Consider the following 22,257-nt stretch of genomic DNA (forward strand, 5'->3'; position numbering starts at 1 on the left):
CGCTGCACAGCTATTTTCAGGTCTCTCCAGAGATGTTCGATCAGTTCAAGTCCAGGCTCTGGTTGGGCCACTCAAGGACATTCAGAGACTTGTCCCGAACCCACTCCTGCTTTGTCTTGGCTCTGTGCTTAGGATCGTTGTCCTGTGGGAAGGTGAATCTTCGCCCCAATCTGAAGTCCTGAGCGCTCTGGAGCAGGTTTTCATGAAGGATCTCTCTGTACTTTGCTCCGTTCATCTTTGCCTTGATCCTGACTAGTCTCCCAATCCCTGCCGCTGAAAAACATCCCAACAGCATGATGCTGCCACCACCATGCTTCATCATAGGGAAAGGCCTGATTGATGGAGTGCTGCAGAGATAGATGGTTGTCCTTCTGGAAGATTCTCCCATCTCCACAGAGGAACTCTGGTGTGCTCTGAGTGACTATCAGGTTCTTGATCACCTCCCTGACCAAGGCCCTTCTCCCTCGATTGCTCTGTAAAGAATCTTGGTGGTTCCAAACTTCTATTTAAGAATGATGGAGGCCAATGTTCTTGGGGACCTTCAATGCTGCAGACATTTTTTTGGTACCCTTCCCCAGATCTGTGCCTCGACACAATCCTGTCTCGGAGCTCTACAGACAATTAATTTGATTTAATGGCTTGGTTTTTGCTCTGACATGCACTGTCAACTGTGCGACCTTATATAGACAGGTGTGTGCCTTTCCAAATCATGTTCAATCAATTGAATTTACCACAGGTGAACTCCAATCAAGTTGTAGAAACATCTGAAGGATGATAAATGGAAAAAGGATGCACCTGAGCTCAACTTCGAGTCTCATTGCAAAGGGTCTGAATACTTATGTAAATAAGGTATTTCTAAAAACCTGTTTTCGCTTTGTCATTACGGGGTATTGTGTGTAAATTGAGGAAAATTGTGGAAAAAGGAAGTGGTCTGAATACTTTCCAAATGCACTATGTTTTTAAGGATGTGCGTATGACCACTTTTCTGTAGACTGTATTGGTAGACCGCCTACCCAATGCTTTTACATCTTTAACAGGAGTTAAGGCTAATGGCCAGCGCTAGCAAGAAATGGTTTGCGGCTCAAAATGACATGGCTAACCAATGACTGCAAGATGACTCTCGCTTCCAACAAGTTTAGGATAGGCTATCGATTGCTTTACTTTATAAAATCCAAGTAATTCTGAACTGGTAAAATTACTTCAATACTGTTAATATATTTTGATCACTTTTCATGTCATTTTGGCAAGCTAATGGGCCTATCCATTGATCAAGCAACATCGGAAGTAAAGTGTGAACCTCTTATGAGCAGTACTCGTTAGCTCTGGCGTACAGTTACTGGTACACAAAATCCGCCCCACTTGTATTCATAACTACATTGTTGATTGTAAATTACAACTTTGATAATTCTACATAACTAACTAGCTTTGTTGTTTATTATATCTAAACCTGCCTGATTTTATTGCTCTGTAGCATGTTATCTTGAAGGGACGAAGTCTGTTGCGACATTCTAAGGTCAGGAAAGTTGGAGCTAGCGTTTTGGGCATGCTCGTGTTTTGGGCATGCTAGCTATTGTCAAAAAACCTTGGAAACTATTTCCTTAAGTAATAATACAATGATTTTACAATAAAGTAGAGTTTAAAGTATTCAAAACTTTCAACTCTAGGCCGCTTCATTTGTCACACATGACTGGCATTTAGCATATTTATGTAATTAAAAGTCAAATTACAGTTTGGCTACATTTTTACTGGCGCCTCATGTCAGCATCGGTTTGGACATAAGGCTGTAGACTATGCATATCACCTGTACTTTGACATGTAGGCTTTTTTTATTTTTATTGATGTGCATGAAAAATGTATTTGAATATTATTCCAATGTTGACCTCTGATCCAATTATGATATGAGTAATTGTTTGATATTGTGATTTTTGTGATATATACAGTACCAGTCAAAGGTTTGGACACCTACTCATTCCAGTTATTACATTTTTACTATTTTCTACATTGTAGAATAATAGTGAAAACATAAACTATGAAATGACACCTATGGAATCATGTAGTGACCAAGACAGTGTTAAACAAATCCAAATATATTTCAGATTCTTCAAAGTAGCCACCCTTTGTCTTGATGACAGCTTTGCACACTCATGGCATTTTCTCAACCAGCTTCATGAGGTAGTCACCTGGAATACATTTCAATTAGTATGTGGGCCTTAAATTAATTGGTGGAATTTCTTTACTTAATGCATTTGAGCCAATCAGTTGGGGTGGTATACAGAAGATGGCCCTATTTGGTAAAATACCAAGTCCATATTATGGCAAGAACAGCTCAAATAAGCAAAGAAAAATGACAGTTCATTACTTTAAGAAGGTCAGTCAATCTGGAAAATTTCAAAGTTTCTTGAAGTGCAGTCGCAAAAACCATCAAGAGCTGTGATGAAACTGGCTCTCATGATGACCACCACAGGAAATGAAGACCCAGAGTTACTTCTGCTGCAGAGGATACATTCATTAGAATTACCAGCCTCAGAAATTGCAGCCCAAATAAATGCTTCAGAGTTCAAGTAACAGACACATCTCAACATCAACTGTTCAGAGGAGACTGCGTGAATCAGGTCTTCATGGTCGAATTGCTGCAAAGAAACCACTACTAAAGGACACCAATAAGAAGAAGAGACTTGCTTGGGCCAAGAAACACGAGCGATGGACATTAGACCGGTGGAAATCAGTCCTTTTGGTCAGATGAGTCCAAATTTGAGATTTTTGGTTCCAACCGCTGTGTCTTTGTGAGACGCAGAGTAGAGGAACGGATAATCTCTGCATGTTCCCACTGTAAAGCATGGAGGTGGTGTGATGATGTGGGGGTGCTTTGCTGGTGATACTGTCAGTGATTTTTATTAAGAATTGAAGGCAAACTTAACCAGCATGGCTACCACAGCGATCTGCAGAGATACGCCATCCCATCTGGTTTGCGCTTGGTGGGACTAAAATTTGTTTTTCTACAGGACAATGACCCAAAACACCTCCAGGCTGTGTAAGGGCTAGTTGACCAAGAAGGAGAGTGATGGAGTGCTGCATCAGATGACCTGGCCTCCACAATCACCCGTCCTCAACCCAATTGAAGTGGTTTGGGATGAGTCGGACCGCAGAGTGAAGGAAAAGCAGCCAAAGAGTGCTCAGTATATGTGGGAACTCCTTCAAGACTGTTGGAAAGCATTCCAGATTAAGCTGGTTGAGAGAATGCAAAGAGTGCAAAGCTGTCCTCAAGGCAAAGGGTGGCTACTTTGAAGAATCTAAAATATAAATACAGGCCTATCTTAAGCTAAATATGGAGCACACAATTAACAGAATAAAACAAACACGTTTTGAATATTCAAATAGTTGGTTTAGATTAATATATAGGCCTACAGTGATGATGATGATGATGATAAAACAAATGATTCTAAATATGAAAAAGTAAATCCATGCAAGTTGCACATAGCCTGCATTTGGCTGAACCACCGTTCTTATCATTGTCTTCTTTAATATTAAAACTTATAGGCACAGTCTCTTACTTTCATTTGACCTCAATGAAAAAGGTCTTCATTTTCGCAATCAACAGTAGCTTGGGGGTGGGCCATTTCCCTTCATCATTAAACAGTGTACTTGTGGCCTCAAAGGCCCCATAGTCAGGACATAGGCGGTAATGTTAACCATCTGAGCTCGCCCCCCTATCAACACAGCAATGGGCAAAATATAATTTTCTTACTCTGTAGACCTCAACACTTAGGCGATTTTTACAGTTTTAGCCTCCATTGCCTGCACTGCTTTCAGAAGATTTAAACTAGGGGTTGAATAAGTACAGTGTGTTTCACTCAACAGGCACTTTGTTCTTTGAAACTCCCTCAAAGCGAGTTTTTATTTGAATATTTGTGAATTGCGTACTGTTCTGTTTGCTACCTTGAGCTCAATTTAGTGAAAGGCTTTTAGGCATACATTAGCCTCTATCCTCCTAACTAGTTAGCTTTGCACACAGGGTATTCTACCTCCAAGACATTTTGCAATACGAGCCTTGCTTTCTCTTGTCTGTCTTCTCTGATTCATCCCCTCACTCTCTCTTTCTCCCTGTTTTCTCTGACTTTTGTTGGCACAGGAACCCCTCCATTGCGTTCTACCAGGCCTTCCAGTCTGGCAGCAGGCTGCGGGCCCACAGTGATAGGTACTGGACTGGATGGGACGGGCCTGCCTGTGTGTGTTTATGGTGCAGTGCGTTTGCAGCTCAGCAGCAGTAGTGAGCTTTCCTTTGTGGATGTGCATGGCTGGAAACAGAGCATGGCAGCGGGGATGTGTTGGCCAGCCAAACCTCTCACACTCAGCCAATAGGCCTACATTAATAGCTGCCTTCTCAGTAACACGAAGGCCCACTAAAGCCCATAAACAAACAGTTGTTCCCTGAACTGCCCCTCAACTGACTCACGCCTGTCAGTGTATGACGCTGAACAGAGTGGTGCTATAAAGGGCAAACCACTTTTAGTCATAATATGAAGTCATCAATAGGAATAATCGGATGATTTAAATAGAACATGCCAAATCCAATACCTTTCCCTAACACTCCCACTTACAAAGCAGATTTGTCAATCTATTATGACCTTTCACCTACCCCTTTCCGAGTGCTAGATGGAGTGTGCATTCAGGAGGCAGGACATTCTTGAGAAGGCTCTATAGAAATGAAAAGGGAACCATATAAAACTATATCTGACAGGAGAGCACCAGACGGGAAATGAAAGCGCGTTGTTAAAGCAACGCTCAGCTGACAGACACCACGGAGGAGAACTGTACACATAGGCAGTAATTTCATACACCCAACCACCTCCAGCCATTACGCTGTGTGCCTGAAACCCACTCACACTAAAGCATCGATTGATTGACTGACTGACTGAGAAAGCACTGACTGAGTGCTTTCGAACTGGGACGCTGCAGTAACATCATGTACTTCTTCTGCCTGGAATAGTACATGCAGATTTCAGTTGTGCTGTGTTTGGAGACTTTACTGTTACTGCAAGCACCTGGAATGTACTGCATATCTGTAGTTGGTTTCCAGCACCACTGCGGGATGGCAGGGGCGTTGCGCTTCACTTCCTGTTTTAGAGGTGCCGTATGTAGGGCGTTCCGTGGGTACACACTTCCACGAGTGCCTGTTTCCGTGGCAGAAATGCAAACAGGCCAGGCTTTGTGCGCAAGTCATCTGTAGATCTCAATGTTGCCCCTGGTGCTCCGGGTTTGTATTTCATGTCAGTTACTCGACCTCATTTGGTAACCGATTTGGGCTCTCTCAACATGGTACCGTAGAGATTGTTCAGATGTCTCTCAACATTATGCTACACTGTTTCCCCCTGATGTTTTGCGCTGTAAAAACGAGATGGATTGCCAAATAGCCAGTTCTCTTGCATGAAGAAATGCTAGTGTGTATCCTTTCACATTCTGTCAATTTCCTTCTAGTTACGAAATGAATTTGCTTGTAGTCACGCATGTTTGGGAAATGTCTTTCATGGTAGAAGCAGGTAGGTACATTCAAAAGTGTCACGGTAGTTAAGCCCACCTGCAGATACTGAACATGTGGACTGGCCTCGCTTTTGAGCTGTTTTTATCATATGCTGAGCCAGAGGCCCCAATTGGGCTTCCCTCTCACTGAAGTTACTGATCCCAGTGATGGCATGAGGCAACAGTGGCCAGGGGCAAGGTATGACAACTATCCCAGGTTCCTACTCAGTTGCTCCCGCCTCAGTCCCTGTCAATGTAGGAGCGCTTTGTGACTGTCCACTCTTTGGTGGCTAATGCGTCTTTTGATTCACATTCTTCTCTTGAACCCTTGAGGTTCGGAACCGTCTCGGTCATTCTGTTTGTAACAACAACAAAAAACCAATTCAAGCTCCATTTAAGCTCGGTCCAGTGAATTGTACATGGTAAACTTTATAGAGTTTCGCAAAATGGACGATAGCAGCTTTCTGTTTGATCTCAGCCCCAACCCTAAGCCCTGTGGGCTCTGACGAACAGAGCCGGTTTTACACTGTTTACCTTTACCCAGGTAGAGCCGGAGAAGTACCTTTTATACTATGTACTGTACGTGTTTGAAGTCAGAAGCTTTAGCAAAGAGTTAGGCCTACGTGGCTTTAACTACAAACTAGTGGCTAAGAGAAGATCACATGTTCAAAGGGGCTTGGGAAAACTGGAGCTTGTTACACCACCTGGCCACACATTGTTTTGCCTTCAACCAAAAAAATCACAACTCTCGGGAGTAATTTAGTTTGTTTGAGAATTGGCGTAGGACTTTTAGACACTCATGCTGCCATTCTGGCTTTGGTAGCTAGTTCTGTTATTTTTCTTGGTCTGTTGAGGAGTGCAAGGATTATTCAATTGGTAGGATTTCACTGAAAACAATTCTTAGTGGGCACTGCCCAGACTGATCTATGACCAGCTGGTTTGTGGCAGCGCTGACCTGTGCTGAATACCACCTGTTCTGGTCCAGCACCAGCTATTTTTGGCACCCCCTCCCCCCACATGTCCTTTACACTGAATAGCACAGTCTCTTCTATTTACTGTGCCTGTTGGCCAGAACTGACCGAGGTGTCACTGTCCTCATGGTCACACGTCTAGTGTAAATTCAACTCTGCCACAGCCGTGTAGTTAGACTCTACCATCCTCCCCAAAATGTGTGGGGGTTCCACCATAGCCCTGCCAGTGACTGGCTTTATCCAAACTCTTCTTTATCGAACATGGAAAAACTACACTAATGTACTCCATTCTATGTTCTCCTGTAAACCAGGCCTGTGTTCTCTCGTGTTGGTCTTTTTCAAGCCGTCTTTAATTGAGATGAATAAACACACTCCACTTCAGTCTGTCCCAGTGTCTGAATCTGGAACGCTGGTATTAAAGGTTTGCGCCCAGTTTCGCAGTTTAGTGTACAGTAGCTCGCTAGAGAGCGCAATGTTTATTACTGGTTGTTTTTTATATTATTAATGCACTACTAGCCTAGTTGTCTAAGATTTTCTTGTCATTAAAGTGCAATTGGACCAGTGACAACAGTGTTTGGTTTAGGAAAATGACTAGGCCTACTTCAAATGATTAGGCTAGTTCATGCATTTGATTTAATCATTTGAACTGATTTCTTGTTTTGGTCTCATACTGGCACAGGACCAGTCTGGAGGTATTTGGGCTTGGGGCCCACCAGAAGATCTGTGCTTTTACAGGGGAGAGAGCCGTTGGGTCAGACCCATTAGAAACTCACAACAGGCAGGAAACCTATAGGAGGGACTGTGTGCACGTTAGGAACTGACCTAATTGAAACAAATTTGGGCAATGTAGGGTGAAGTTTGTTTTGCCTCTTTCTCTTAAGGTTTTTCTGGCATCCATAACTCTTTGGAATCTTTCAAATACTTTGAGCGTTTGCTTTAGCCTGCCTGAAGGGCCAGGTTTTGGGGGGGGTTATACTTCCAAGACTTTTCAATCAGTTCCATTGCAACAGGCATGCTCAATCAACCACAGATATAGTATTTGAAATGATTTCAAGTAGTATTTGAATCCAGGTCTGGTGTAGTGAGTGTGTGCTGAGCTTGCCTCTTGCTTGTGTACACATTTGTGTTTTATACGTTTTGGGGGAAGTGTGCCTACTGCCTCCTCGTATGTGAAATGTTTTGTCTTACTCAGCTGTTATCCATCATCCTCTTGTCAGCGAGACCAAAGTGGAGGTTTGTGGTACAAAAAGTCACTGTACTGGCTGAAGGGCTGGGCATTTCTCCCTGGAGGAGCCTGTTGATGGTAATCTGCTTGTGCTTCCGCTCCTCTTGGACAAGTACATTTGGATGGTGAAAGAACATAATGTCTTGTGCTGCGCCGTGTTCATCAACACTTATTTTGAGGGAACCTCTGTGCGCATTAGAGCCCGAGACATCAAAAAGAAGCCGCTGTCCTACACATCCTTCTGAAGTGTTAATCATGACATGGTGCAATTACTTGACACACTGATTAGAATGACCATTCGAATGGCACCAAATGTCAACCCATGCAATCAGTCTTAGCTGATGAAGGTAACCACATCCATATCTGGTGGTGGATACACATACAGTTAGGTTGGAGTCATTAAAACTCGTTTTTCAACCACTCCACAAATTTCTTGTTAACTTCTTGCGGAGTAGTGGGACGATACCGTCCCATTTCGACAATTTCCGGTGAAATTGCAGAGTGCCAAATTCAAATTAAATCACTATAAATATTAAACTTTCATTAAATCACAAGTGCAATACATCAAAATAAAGCTGAACTGGTTGTTAATCCAGCCGCTGTGTCAGATAAAAAAAAAAAAAAAAGGCTTTACGGCGAAAGCAAACCATGCGATTATCTGAGGACAGCGCCCAGCACACAAATGCATAACAAATCATTTTCAACCAGGGAGTTGCGACACGAAAGTCAGAAATGGCGATATAATATATGTCATACCTTTTGAAGATCTGGTCCCGTGTGGCTCAGTTGGTAGAGCATGGTGTTTGCAACCCACAACGCCAGGGTTGTGGGTTCGATTCCCACGGGGGACCAGTACGGGAAAAACATTTTTATGAAATGTATGCCGCTCTGGATAAGAGCGTCTGCTAAATGACTAAAATGTAAATGTAAGATTTGATAGCAGATCTGAAAGTTCTAGCCTTTGTGTATAATAGGTTGTGAGCCTGGAGCATCACGCGAACAACTTGGAAGGTAATAATGGTTACGTAAACTACAAATAAACACTGAGCGTACAAAACATTAGGATCACCTGCTCTTTCTGTGACTTAGACTGAGTACACCTCTAAATGATCCCTTATTGATGTCACTTGTTAAATCCACTTCAATCAGTGTAGATGGTGGGGAGACCGGTTAAAGGATTTTTAAGCCTTGAGACAATTGAGGCATGGATTGTATATGTGTGCAATTCAGAGGGTGAATGGGCAAGACAAAAAAATGTAAGTGCCTTTTTGATAGAGGTATCGTGTAGGTGCCTGGCACACTGGTTTGAGTGTGTCAAGAACTGCAACGCTGCTGGGTTTTTCACACTCAACAGTTTACCGTGTGTATCAAGAATGGTCCACCATCCAAAGGACATCCAGACAACTTGACACAACTGTGGGAAGCATTGGCATCAACATGGGCTCACTGTGGAGTCCATGCTACGATGAATTGAGGCTGTTCTGAGGGCAAAAGGGGGTGCAACTTAATGTTAGGAAGGTGTTCCTAATATTTTGTACACAGTGTAGTGTCATGAAACTACACAAATCCTTTGGGTGTGGGGAGGGTTGCCCCTTCCCTAACCTTTTTTAAAATTTCAACCAGCGTTTTAGTGCGTAGTCAGCCTAACCTGCTCCAAAATGCACACAAGCAATACATGTTACCGGTCCTAAAAAGCAAGGTGATGATTGCGGACCCATTCCGATTTTACTACTTCCCCTGCTTTGTTGAGTCATTCGCACTTGGATAAATGCCGTTGACCCCGGTCATAAACCACCGTTCTATTGCCATTTTGATCTATGATGTGGCGTGATAACTGTTGCGCAGCTAGATGAACTTTGACTTTTGTTTCTATTTGATTGACATGATTTTGAATATCTGAATACATTTGCAATCTCCCTGCATGTGCATCAGTGACCGCGGAAGGTATGAAATGTATCCCTGGCCTACTTGTCAACACGTCTTCCTGGCGTGCAGTTTGCAATGCATGTCTTCTTGACGTGCGCAGCTTCATGTTTTATTTTTCCCTATGTAGCCTAGTGATGCCTAAGCCCTTCAGTGCTCTCGTGGTGTACTCTCATGGAGTACTCTCTCAACCATGCGCTACACACTATCCTACAAACTACTTTGCGGTCCTGGTTCTCCTCTTTAGTTATTCAGTATCATTGGTCCATTACAGGGAACAACACAGGTAAGTGTATTGCTCGTTTCAATAGTGGAGTGTTGGTTTTGATGACGGGGTCTAGTTGTCGTTGGATTTATGTTCCTAAAATGAGGTTAAAAGTAGTCTCAATTGGATGTTTTGGAATACGGTTTGTGCACACGTTCAATAAATGTACACTACATTTCCTGAATCTAATCAAAATGTATTTGTCACACTTGCCAAATACAACCGGCGTAGACTTCACAGTGGAATGCGTATTTACAATGCTCTTTCACAACCATGCAGAGTAAAAAATTAAATAAAAACATGAGGAATAAAAAATACAATAATGAAGCAACATAAATCACATTTACATAAGTATTCAGACGCCTTACTCAGTACTTTGTTGAAGCACCTTTGGCAGCAAAAGTTAATAAATAAAATGGCAGCAAGCGTATTTGTGTGTGTGTGGAGTCCTGTGAGTGTACGTAGAGTCGGTGTACGTAGAGTCAGTGCAAAATAGAGTCAATGCAGACAGTCCGGGTAGCCATTTGATTGATTAACTATTCAGCAGTCTCATGTCTTGGAGCTTGTTGGTCGAGACCCGATGCTCCGGTACTACTTGCCGGAAGGTAGCGGAGAGAACATTCCATGGCTTAGGTGGCTGAAGTCATTGGAAATTTTTCGGGCCTTCCTCTGCAGAGCCTAAAATGTTACTTTTTGGTCCACCAGCCACAGTGACAGGTAGATTTAAAATCTACAAGCTACACATGTCAACCATGTCTTTTACCAGCCAAAATATTTTGGGTTTCTGAAATTATACCAACAAAAAAACACAACTGATGTGCATGCTTTGTATTGATGCGCATGCTTTGTAATAACCTGGGGGTGGCCCTTCAGGAAGTCCAGGATCCAGTTGCAGAGGGGTGTGTTCAGTTCCATGGTCCTGAGCTTGGTGATGAGCTTGGAGGGGACTATGGCATTGAACACTGAGCTGTGGTCAATGAACACAATTCTCACAGGTATTCCATTTGTCCAGGTGGGAGAGAGCAGTGTGAAATAGGGCCGGTATTTATACATGGACTGGTTTGGATTTTTACTTTACCTTCTATAATTGTACTTAAATGTTTGTTAGGTGTGATACGCAACTCCGGCGCGTGTAATGTCCGTTTTTTATAGTTTATTCTGTTTGCTACTTGCAAGTCAGCTCCCTCCTGCATGCAATGATTTAGGTCAGGGATGGGCAACTGGCGGCCCTTTTTTGTAGGCCCGCGGACCAATATTTTGATATATCTCAGTGAAGGCTGCTGAAGGGAGGACGGCTCATAATAATGGCAGGAACAGAGCCATGTGTTTGATGTATTTGATACCATTCCACTCCATTACCATGAGCCCTTTCTCCCCAATTAAGGTGCCACCAACCTCCTGATTTTATATATACACTACTGTTCAAAGGTTTGGGGACAAGAGGACAAGTACATTGATTTCTAGTTTGAGAAACAGACGCCTCATAAGTCCTCGACTGTCAGCTTCGTTGAATAGTACCCACAAAATACCAGTCTCAACGTCAACAGTGAAGAGGTGACCCCGGGATGCTGGCCTTCTAGGCAGAGTTGCAAAGAAAAAGCCATATCTCAGACTGGCCAATAAAAAGAAAAGATGGGCAAAAGAACACACACTGGACAAAAGAACTCTGCCTAGAAGGCCAGCATCCCGGAGTCGTCTCTTCACTGTTGACGTTGGGACTGGTGTTTTGCGGGTACTATTTAATGAAGCTGCCAGTTGAGGACTTGTGAGGCGTCTGTTTCTCAATCTAAACAATGTAGTAAGCAAGGTCGAATTACCGACCAGGGTCGGGCCCATTGATAATCATTTATCATATTAAAAACTGCCTCCGCCCTATGGCAAAATGTGTAGAATTGCTGGAAATTTGTTATAAACTTGCAGAATCTTCTCTCCACCTCATGTCAAAAATGTGTAGAATTGCAGCAAACTTGCTTTAAACGGCAACATTTTCTCAGGAATTTTACAGGAAATGAACTTTAAAACAAAATGTTTTTCTCTTCGGTGTCAGGAGGTGGGCCACTAAAATATTTTGCTCGCAAGGGGGTGTGTGTATATGGATGTATACGCAGATCCACGAGCCACTGCGGCCCATCATGATGAGTTTCGTTTTTTTGGTGGCCACCACCCCCATCAGTTTCCCATCCCTGATTTAGATATACATCATGACCTGCATGCCATTTCCCACAACAAGCCCTGTCACTCAAGGAGAGTAGTTATTGGTGTTGCTCGATCACGGAGTCATGAGCACTTAACTTGCCGTTTGCTCAGTCTGCATGGTCAGACGCAAGAAGATGTTGGTGACAACGATGCTGCTTTTAAAGTGTTCTATAATTACACTATTAGTTTGTGTAGCTTACTATCTGCAAACAGCTAGATTCTTAAGTGAAAATAAATTGTTAGCTGCTAATGCTAATTGCTAGTTAGAGGGCTAGCTAGCTAAATGTAATCAGTCAGAGCAAACCTAACTAGCTAATACAGCCTGATATCAGTGCTGGTGTAGGTCTGGATCAGTATGTTTGTACAAAGGTATCTTGTAAATCTGAGAGGAATAGGCGAAGCATAAATATGTTAGCTACCTAGCTAGCTACACGAAGAAGTATCCCCTGGGAAATGCTGACCAACACTTTGGCTCCTACCCTGTCACAATAATTCCTCCCTGGCTTATTCATTTATCATGTCAAACAACCAATGTATTCAAAGGGCTGCCCACTCTATTCCAACAATCATATTTCCATGATTCCAACAGTACACCAATAAACTAGGCCTATATCATGCAGCCCTGCTTGGCACAGTGTGGAAATGATAAAAGTGTGGGAAATTCAAAAATGTATGTAAATGCTATACATTTATTTTGGGGTTGAATTGAACTGTATAAAACAGGGCTGTCCAACCCTGTTCCTGGAGAGCTACCCTACTGTAGGTTTTCCTTTCATCCCCAGTTGTAACTAACCTGATTCAGCTTATCAACCAGTTAATTATTAGAATCAGGTGCGCTAGATTAAGGTTGGAGAGAGAACCTACAGGATGGTAGCTCTCCAGGAACAGGGTTGGACAGCCCTGGTATAAAACAATCAGAACGGAGAAAGCCCCATTTGTTTTAAATCACTTAATTGTTGCCACCCTAGAGCATATTTAGAACTTTTATTATATACACTGCTCAAAAAATAAAGGGAACACTTAAACAACACAATGTAATTCCAAGTCAATCACACTTCTGTGAAATCAAACTGTCCACTTAGGAAGCAACACTGATTGACAATAAATTTCATATGCTGTTGTGCAAATGGAGTAGACAACAGGTGGAAATTATAGGCAATTAGCAAGACACCCCCAATAAAGGAGTGGTTCTGCAGGTGGGGACCACAGACCACTTCTCAGTTCCTATGCTTCCTGGCTGATGTTTTGGTCACTTTTGAATGCTGGCGGTGCTTTCACTCTAGTGGTAGCATGAGACGGAGTCTACAACCCACACAAGTGGCTCAGGTAGTGCAGCTCATCCAGGATGGCACATCAATGCGAGCTGTGGCAAGAAGGTTTGCTGTGTCTGTCAGCGTAGTGTCCAGAGCATGGAGGCGCTACCAGGAGACAGGCCAGTACATCAGGAGACGTGGAGGAGGCCGTAGGAGGGCAACAACCCAGCAGCAGGACCGCTACCTCCGCCTTTGTGCAAGGAGGAGCAGGAGAAGCACTGCCAGAGCCCTGCAAAATGACCTCCAGCAGGCCACAAATGTGCATGTGTCTGCTCAAACGGTCAGAAACAGACCCCATGAGGGTGGTATGAGGGCCCGACGTCCACAGGTGGGGTTGTGCTTACAGCCCAACACCGTGCAGGACATTTGGCATTTGCCAGAGAACACCAAGATTGGCAAATTCGCCACTGGCACCCTGTGCTCTTCACAGATGAAAGCAGATTCACACTGAGCACATGTGACAGAGTCTGGAGACGCCGTGGAGAACGTTCTGCTGCCTGCAACATCCTCCAGCATGACCGGTTTGGCGGTGGGTCAGTCATGGTGTGGGGTGGCATTTCTTTGGGGGGCCGCACAGCCCTCCATGTGCTCGCCAGAGGTAGGCTGACTGCCATTAGGTACCGAGATGAGATCCTCAGACCCCTTGTGAGACCATATGCTGGTGCGGTTGGCCCTGGGTTCCTCCTAATGCAAGACAATGCTAGACCTCATGTGGCTGGAGTGTGTCAGCAGTTCCTGCAAGAGGAAGGCATTGATGCTATGGACTGGCCCGCCCGTTCCCCAGACCTGAATCCAATTGAGCACATCTGGGACATCATGTCTCGCTCCATCCACCAACGCCACGTTGCACCACAGACTGTCCAGGAGTTGGCGGATGCTTTAGTCCAGGTCTGGGAGGAGATCCCTCAGGAGACCATCCGCCACCTCATCAGGAGCATGCCCAGGTGTTGTAGGGAGGTCATACAGGCACGTGGAGGCCACACACACTACTGAGCCTCATTTTGACTTGTTTTAAGGACATTACATCAAAGTTGGATCAGCCTGTAGTGTGGTTTTACACTTTAATTTTGAGTGTGACTCCAAATCCAGACCTCCATGGGTTGATAAATTGGATTTCCATTGATTTATTTTTGTGTGATTTTGTTGTCAGCACATTCAACTATGTAAAGAAAAAAGTATTTAATAAGATTATTTCTTTCATAAAGATCTAGGATGTGTTATTTTAGTGTTCCCTTTATTGTTTTGAGCAGTATATATAAAATATATATATTTAACTTATGCCATTATACTGTCAAGAATTTAGAAAAATAGTATATTGTGGGCATGTCGCCCAGCCCTAAGTGCAATTGAGATTGCGTCATCTATGGATCTGTTAGGGTGATATGTTAATTGGAGTGGGTATTGGATGATGGTGTTGTGTGCCGTGACCAGCTTTTAAAGCACTTCAGGATTACAGATGTGAGTTACAGGGCAATAGATGATAAAAGGTCACAAGTGCAGAATAATTACACCTGTCGAATGAGTGAATGAATACATTTGACAGATTTTAAAAGACATGGTTGCGTCAAGCAATGCATTTGTTGAGGATCGAAAAAGTTGAGACTTATTTCCATTCTGGTCCTCGTAACTTTGACGGACAGGACCACACGATGTGTTCGCTGTAGTTTTTGTCAGTTTCCGTTGCACATTCAACTTGTGAAAAGCACAGTATATACAGTGGGGTCTGGAATTATTGGATCCCTTTATGAAGATTAGCAAAAAATAGAAATACTGTTAATACGTTTTACAAATAATTTATACTAATACAATTGCTCAGAGAAAAATGTTTATCAATACAAATAATCTAATTATTGGATCCCCGGTTTTCAATAGGCTACTCTAGCACCCTCCCCTTGTGAGGCTAACAAGATTATTTGGAGAACACATTGGTGTGCGTGGCCAAAGACCTCTATTTTCGTCATATGACCATAATAAATAAAAGACAGTACTGTGCAGCCGTCTTCATCGACCTGGCCAAGGCTTTCGACTCTGTCAATCACCGTATTCTTATCGGCACACTCAATAGCCTTGGTTTCTCAATTGACTGCCTCGCCTGGTTCACCAACTACTTCTGAGATAGTTCAGTGTTTCAAATCGGAGGGCCTGTTGTCCGGACCTCTGGCAGTCTCTATGGGGGTACCACAGGGTTCAATTCTCAGACCGACTCTTTTCTCTGTATATAACAACAATGTCGCTCTTGCTGCAGGTGATTCCCTGATCCACCTCTACGCAGACGACACCATTCTGTATACATCTGGCCCTTCTTTGGACACTGTGTTAACTAACCTCCAGACGAGCTTCAATGCCATACAACACTCCTTCCGTGGCATCCAACTGCTCTTAAACGCTAGTAAAACCAAATGCATGCTTTTCAACCGTTCGCTGCCCGCACCCGCCCGCCCGGCTAGCATCACTACTCTGGACGGTTCTGACTTAGAATATGTGGACAAATACCTAGGTGTCTGGCTAGACTGTAAACTCTCCTTCCAGACTCACATTAAACATCTCCAATCCAAAATTAAATCTAGAATCGGCTTCCTATTTTGCAACAAAACCTCCTTCACTCACGCCGCCAAACATACCCTCGTAAAACTGACTATCCTACCGATCCTCGACTTCAGCGATGTCATTTACAAAATAGCTTCCAATACTGTACTCAGCAAACTGGATGCAGTCTATCAGTGCCATCCGTTTTGTCACCAAAGCTCCTTATACCACCCACCACTGCGACCTGTATGCTCTAGTCGGCTGGCCTTCGCTACATATTTGTCGCCAGACCCACTTGCTCCAGGTCATCTATAAGTCTATGCTAGGTAAAGCTCCGCCTTATCTCAGCTTACTGGTCACAATAACGACACCCACCAGTAGCACGCGCTCAAGCAGGTATATCTCACTGGTCATCCTCAAAGCCAACACCTCCTTTGGCCGCCTTTCCTTCCAGTTCTCTGCTGCCAATGACGGGAACGAATTGTAAAAATCGCTGGAGACTTTTATATTTCCCTCACTAACTTTAAACATCAGCTAACCGATCGATGCAGCTGTACATAGCCCATCTGTAAATGGCCCACCCAATCTAACGTCCTCATCCCCATATTGTTTTTATTTACTTTTCTGCTCTTTTGCACACCAGTATTTCTACTTGCACATCACCATCTGCTCATCTATCACTCCAGTGTTAATTTGCTCAATTGTAATTACTTCGCTACTATGGCCTATTTATTGCCTTACCTCCTCACGCCATTTACACACACTGTATATAGACTTTCTTTATTCCCCTATTGTGTTAACTGTACTCTTGTTTATTCCATATGTAACTCTGTGTTGTTTGTGTCGCACTGCTTTGCTTTATCTTGGCCAGGTCGCAGTTGTAAATGAGAACTTGTTCTCAACTAGCTTACCTGGTTAGATAAAGGTGATTTGTCTTTTTTTTTTACATGTATTTTTATGATTGGTTGAATAATTCACCTGTGATTTGTCTTCATTCTAATCTCCTCTCTTCCTTTTACAGTGCCTCTGGAGCCAGTGTTGTTGCCATTGATAATAAAATAGAACAGGCCATGGTAAGGGTTTTTGTTGAATCATAATCATTTTATAGTATCATATTTTGCTGTCATTTTGGTTTTAAACTGTGTTGATGAAATGGAAGTACTGTATTGGTAAGGAATGGATCTCAACTCATTTGCTCAGGTGCCACTGGTTTAGGTCTTCTCTTGGTACTTAACTAAAAAATCTAAACTAATTCAAATAAGTTGCCATCTAAAGACGCCATCACCTAGTTTTCCTGCTCTGAGCTGGTCGCTGTGTTGATGACAAGGACGTAAACAAGCATGTGGTCTGTCTTATGGCTGAATTTTGGTTGCAATATCATGTGCATGTTAGAGGCCTGCTTTGTTCAGTTACTGGCTAGTTTTCTGTTCTGTTCTGTCCTCTCGTAATGACTGTTAGCGAGCTAAATGCTATTAGCATGTCCCTTGTTTTCTATCTCCTCAGGACCTGGTGAAAAGCCATCTGATGTATGCGGTGCGTGAGGAGGTGGAGGTGCTGAAGGAGCAGATCAAGGAGCTGTTTGAGAGGAACTCTATGCTGGAGCGGGAGAACGCCGTGCTGAAATCCCTGGCCAACAGCGACCAGCTGTCTCAGCTCTCTGTCCGGCCGGCCGACACACACTCCTCCTGCAGCACGCCTCCACAGCAAGTGGTGGGCCAAGGCCAGCCGCAACTACAACTACAGGCTCCACCACAAGCCCAGCTTCAAACACAGCCTCCGCTCCAGTCCCAGTCCCAGCAACTTCAAACCCAGCCTCAAGTGCTGCTTCAGCTCCAGTCCCAGCAACTACAGCCTTTGTCTCAACCCCAGCTCCAGCTTGACACCAGCCAGCCCCCGCCTTCGCAGCAACCACAGCCCAACGTCAACTCTGCTTGAAGTGCATCCTCCCTATCTCTCTCCGTGACAGGAGAGGGGGGAGAAAAAAGTAGAAAACATCATCCAATTCTAAATTGGCATACGAAGCAAAAAACAATATTGTCTTGTTCGCCACCAGCTTGACCACCACAACCAAGAGCAGTGCTTCAGTGTGTCTGTGTGTGTACTGTATGCCGGCTGTTCGGCCTTCCCAGTGTTAATGCAATCATCGAGAGAGAGAAAGGGGGGCATTTCTTGTGGGGCGCCATGCTGGAGTTTTGACCAACCCCCCCCCACCCACCCAGGGGCAACACACAGAGGAGAGGGGATACTCATGAGGACAAATCATCGTGTCACAGGTTTTTTTTTTTTTTAAAGAGAATCGAGTCGGGAAGGGGTTTATTTTTAGCCTTGCAGTTTCATGTTGTAAGTAAGTGGGAGAGATCTATTTTCGGAGCCGCGCCACCATTTCTTCTTCGACATAAGTCCAATCCATGCATCAGTCTAAAGTTCTACTGCTAATGTTTATTTATTACTGGGCTGCTATTTTCATAAAGGAACAATGTCTCACAAAAAAAAAAAAGGTTAAAAAAATAAAATAAACATTGAGCCTTTTTTTTTCTTTATTACTTTTTTTGTTGTTGTCATTAGTGTTAATAATAACTGGCCCTACATCCAATGGGCAGTTTATTGCATTAACCAGTTGAATATGTAGGCAATAATAAAGAAACTCTGACATGTCTAACACTAAACGGGCTGTTTTACAATTGTTTATCCGCATCAGTCAAGATCTAGTTTGAATGTACATTTTGTATAGAGTGTAAAGTATTATGCGCATAGCAAAGTTTGTACAGGTGAACACCAACTCTTGTGACAGGAAATTTGAACATGAATCTGCGGTAGGCTTTTTTTGACGACAACTTCCAATCCAATTGCTAGTTTCTTTGTCTCAAATTGACAGTTTATTGCCATACTTCCCCGCCCCTACCCTAATGTCGTCTTGTGCATTTGTTTCCGGGATGGGGGCAAAAAAAATGCTGTGAAATCATTCAAAACCTACTTTGTAACCAAAGATGCAAAGCTGTGTAATTCTATTATTATTTTGCACACTTCTATGTATTTTGTTACTTTTTCCTCCTTCACAACAAAATATTTTTGTTGCTGTTTAGCATGTTCTGCATGATCTGTAATCTTCAAACCACTTTCTTACCTCATTTTTATTCAGCACTCTTATTGTAAGATCTGTGAACAATGTAAATGGGGGGAAAAAGACATGGAGACAGAGCTAGGGTTTTGGTTGAGCAACACAAACTAGTGTTAGACAATAGCTGCAAAAAAATGAAGTGAGCCATGTTTTGTTCATTTAAATGGTGTTTGAATTTCATATGCCAATAGTTTTGTTACATTGCAAATTTGTATCTATTTAAATAAATGCAATCTTCCGATTCAAATTTTGTGAAAACCTGAGTACTTTTTTGTGAAATGACTACCCATTAGGAACCACAGGAGACTTGAAGTATTTTAAATTGTGTCACTGTGTGTTTTAAAGTCTTTCCATAAATGCCTAAAGAATGTACCATTCTAATTAGTTTGCTTCTAGCAAATGTCACACACTTAACCAGAGAGGAGTAATCCCAAATCCTCCCCTAAACCCTGCACCTAGGAGGAATTGACAGGTGTAATCTAACTGGTAATAGCGCCATCTTGCCCTCTGATAGGCTAGGTGAGTTTCACCATATTGCTTATACCAATCAAATCATCTATGTGGCTGGAAGGCGTGTTATGATTCTGAACGGTCAGATGGCTAGCAACAATGACAAGAATCTGCCATGCTGGGAATCGTAGGTGGCTTGTATCTTGATACCATGTTTTGACTGTTTATGCTAACTGACTGTAATAATGCATTTAAAGGACAAGTGTTCATTGTGCAAATGTATTTGTTTTAAACTTTTGGTAACTAAATATAGTTTACATATTAATAGTCTAAGCGAATCCTGTCTGTTTTGCCCCATAGTTGTGCACACGTCAGTTTGGTTGCTAAACAACCAACCTGTCTATAGGGCGCAGGGTTTACAGGAGGATTTGGAATTGGCCTAAAAAGTCTTTCCTACAAGACTGGTTTGCCAGCCTGTCGAGAACAACTCATTCCTTACTGAATGATTTGGTCTGAAAAGATACCCAATCCCAAATCAGCCCCTGGCTCCTCTGCAATTACCTGTGACCTGTCCAGAACAAACCCTCAGTTGGAATTTTTGTAAGTGTTCTCAAATTTGTTTATTTTGCTGAAAATTTTTGTCCTGAGTCTCACTTCATGACTTGACTATTAGCCATGTCATAGCAGTTGGACTCTCCACATGGCTGATATTGTACCCTATTTATTAACATTTTATGAAGAGCTTGAATACCTATAATAACCCAACCTGAATTTTGAAATTCATCAAGAGTAAAGAACCTATTATAACTTAGCCTATCAAGAAAACACAAGTATACATTGTCACATTTTTATTTAAAAAAAAAAGTTAGGACATTTTTTTTCAGGAAATCCAGGTAGGGGAAGCAGCATCCCCTGGTCAAATCTTCATCTGTGTCTTTGTCGTCGTCCTCTTGCTGCACCTCAGTTTTCTTGGCATGCGCATTCGTCCTATTGAAGTAACCTCGCAGCCTTTTCCAGAGGGACTTCTTGGCAGGTTTAGGTGCAGCATCCTTAGCCAGGTCAGCTCTAACCTCCTGGAGTCTCCTCGGGCACAGCCTGGGTGATGTGGTGGACCAGGATGGGGGCATCCTCTGGGATGCTGGTGAGGGTCCGCTCCGAGGCATCGGAGCCCAGTGATTGGGCAGACCTGGCCCGGCACTTACCGGACCCCTTTCTCACCATCTCAAGCGATGGTACCCTCTCGTGGTGGATAACAATGTCCTCGCACCTTGGGTAGACCGAGAAGGGCCATGACTCAACGGTGCTGGTACTGGAGCATAGGCTAGTTTGGCTGCGTTCTGATCTGTCCCTGCTGGTCACCCAAGCGGCTTTTGGGGTGGATGGGGATGTCCATGGTTCGGCTCTCCGCAGATGAGGGCCGAGGTATTGGGCTATGACAATACATGATCACAAGCAAGTGGTAAGCTGTAGTAGTAGGCTAACAGAAGGTTGTCCATAAAATCATAAAACAGGTGTTTGAGTTATAAACAGCTGTTTGGACCTTTTCTAGCCTACCCCATGATGATGACATGATATGCCATGGTGATGCAATAAGCCAAAGTAGCAACAGGGCTATGGTCAAAAGTAGTGCACTATACAGGGAATAGGGTGCCATTTGGGACACACTGTCTTGTGTTTTTGCCATTTCTGTTACATTCAAGGCCAAAGAAACAACTGCTACAGAATAAAAAAAAGAATATGGATGGGAGCCAACCAACCAATGCCCCCTCTCTCTCTCTCTGATCCCGACCAAACTTTTAGAGGCATACTGCTTTCCTAAAATAAACTGGGGAGCAAATGTTAGATGGCTAGCCTAGCGCAACACTGGGTATGCTCTGTAGCAGTGGTGTAGTGGAGGGTAAACGCCTACCGGGATTAAGTACGTTCATTGTATTCAACTGAATAATGATTTTGTAGTTAGTATTGAGCGATGCCTAATCATAAATAAAAAATGTACTTCTTCCAAATAAAAGGCTGTGTGATAACATAGTGTAAATGAAAATAATGCTTTCAGGTTAATCCCCATGTACCGAATAAAACATACAAGTTAAATGGGTTTCCATTGCATTTTCAACTCTACTGATGGTTTTGTAATAATTTATTTTTGCATTATACAGCGAATGTGCCCAATGTTGTCTTGGCATGTGCACTCTAGTCAGTGCCCTCCAGCCAACTGCTTACAGACAGAGCAGGTAGTCTCCCGTCAGGGGAGTCATGCACCAAAAACATCTGAGGGGGCAGAAAGTATGTGATGGTAGTCCGAAGATGGGCTATGCCCCTGTCCGTTGGAAAATGTAGAATGACTTTAAACACCTGAAATAGCTTTTTCCTGCAATCTAGAGCCATAATCATTATGCTTAATTCTGCATGTCTAAGCATTTCTCCTGACTGGTGGTTATTTTTTAAAGAAACTAAATACGCTTATCTGCTCAAATCTGGGTAAAAGATTGAAAGGAATGAGTCTTATTCAGTACATTTAGTATTTGCTTGCTTTTCTAAAGTCTACCAAATTTGCCAGCAGGCATAGTTAGACAAGATAGCTACTCTAACTTGATTGTTAGGCTGAAATGGCTTGTTGGTAGCTAGTTATGAGTTTGGGAGATTGGGAATCTATCTGTGCTAGCTAAAGCCAACTTCATAAAATGACTAGGTGGCTAGCAGTATTACAGAGAAACAAAATGTTTTGTTTTACTACAAAAAACAAAGGACAAATC

The 22,257-nt window shown here is 43.1% G+C and overlaps 1 protein-coding gene across 2 annotated transcripts in view; it reads left to right on the forward strand.

Annotated features, from left to right (window-relative positions):
* The window catches only part of LOC106568740 (TSC22 domain family protein 2), a 44,300-nt gene extending 24,999 nt beyond the window's left edge, over positions 1-19,301 (forward strand). Inside the window, exons 2-4 of one of the 2 annotated variants that reach the window (XM_014139341.3) lie at positions 4,130-4,195; positions 16,958-17,009; positions 17,440-19,301. In XM_014139341.3, coding sequence (XP_013994816.3) covers positions 4,130-4,195; positions 16,958-17,009; positions 17,440-17,871 — 550 coding nt within the window. In that variant the 3' untranslated portion in view covers positions 17,872-19,301. The remainder of the gene's footprint in view (positions 1-4,129; positions 4,196-16,957; positions 17,010-17,439) is intronic. The other variant, XM_014139342.3, reaches the window with a different exon arrangement.
* Positions 19,302-22,257: the final 2,956 nt, after the last annotated feature.

This window comes from Salmo salar, chromosome 14 (assembly GCF_965601325.2).
Source record: "Salmo salar chromosome 14, fSalSal1, whole genome shotgun sequence".
Lineage (NCBI taxonomy): Eukaryota > Metazoa > Chordata > Actinopteri > Salmoniformes > Salmonidae > Salmo > Salmo salar.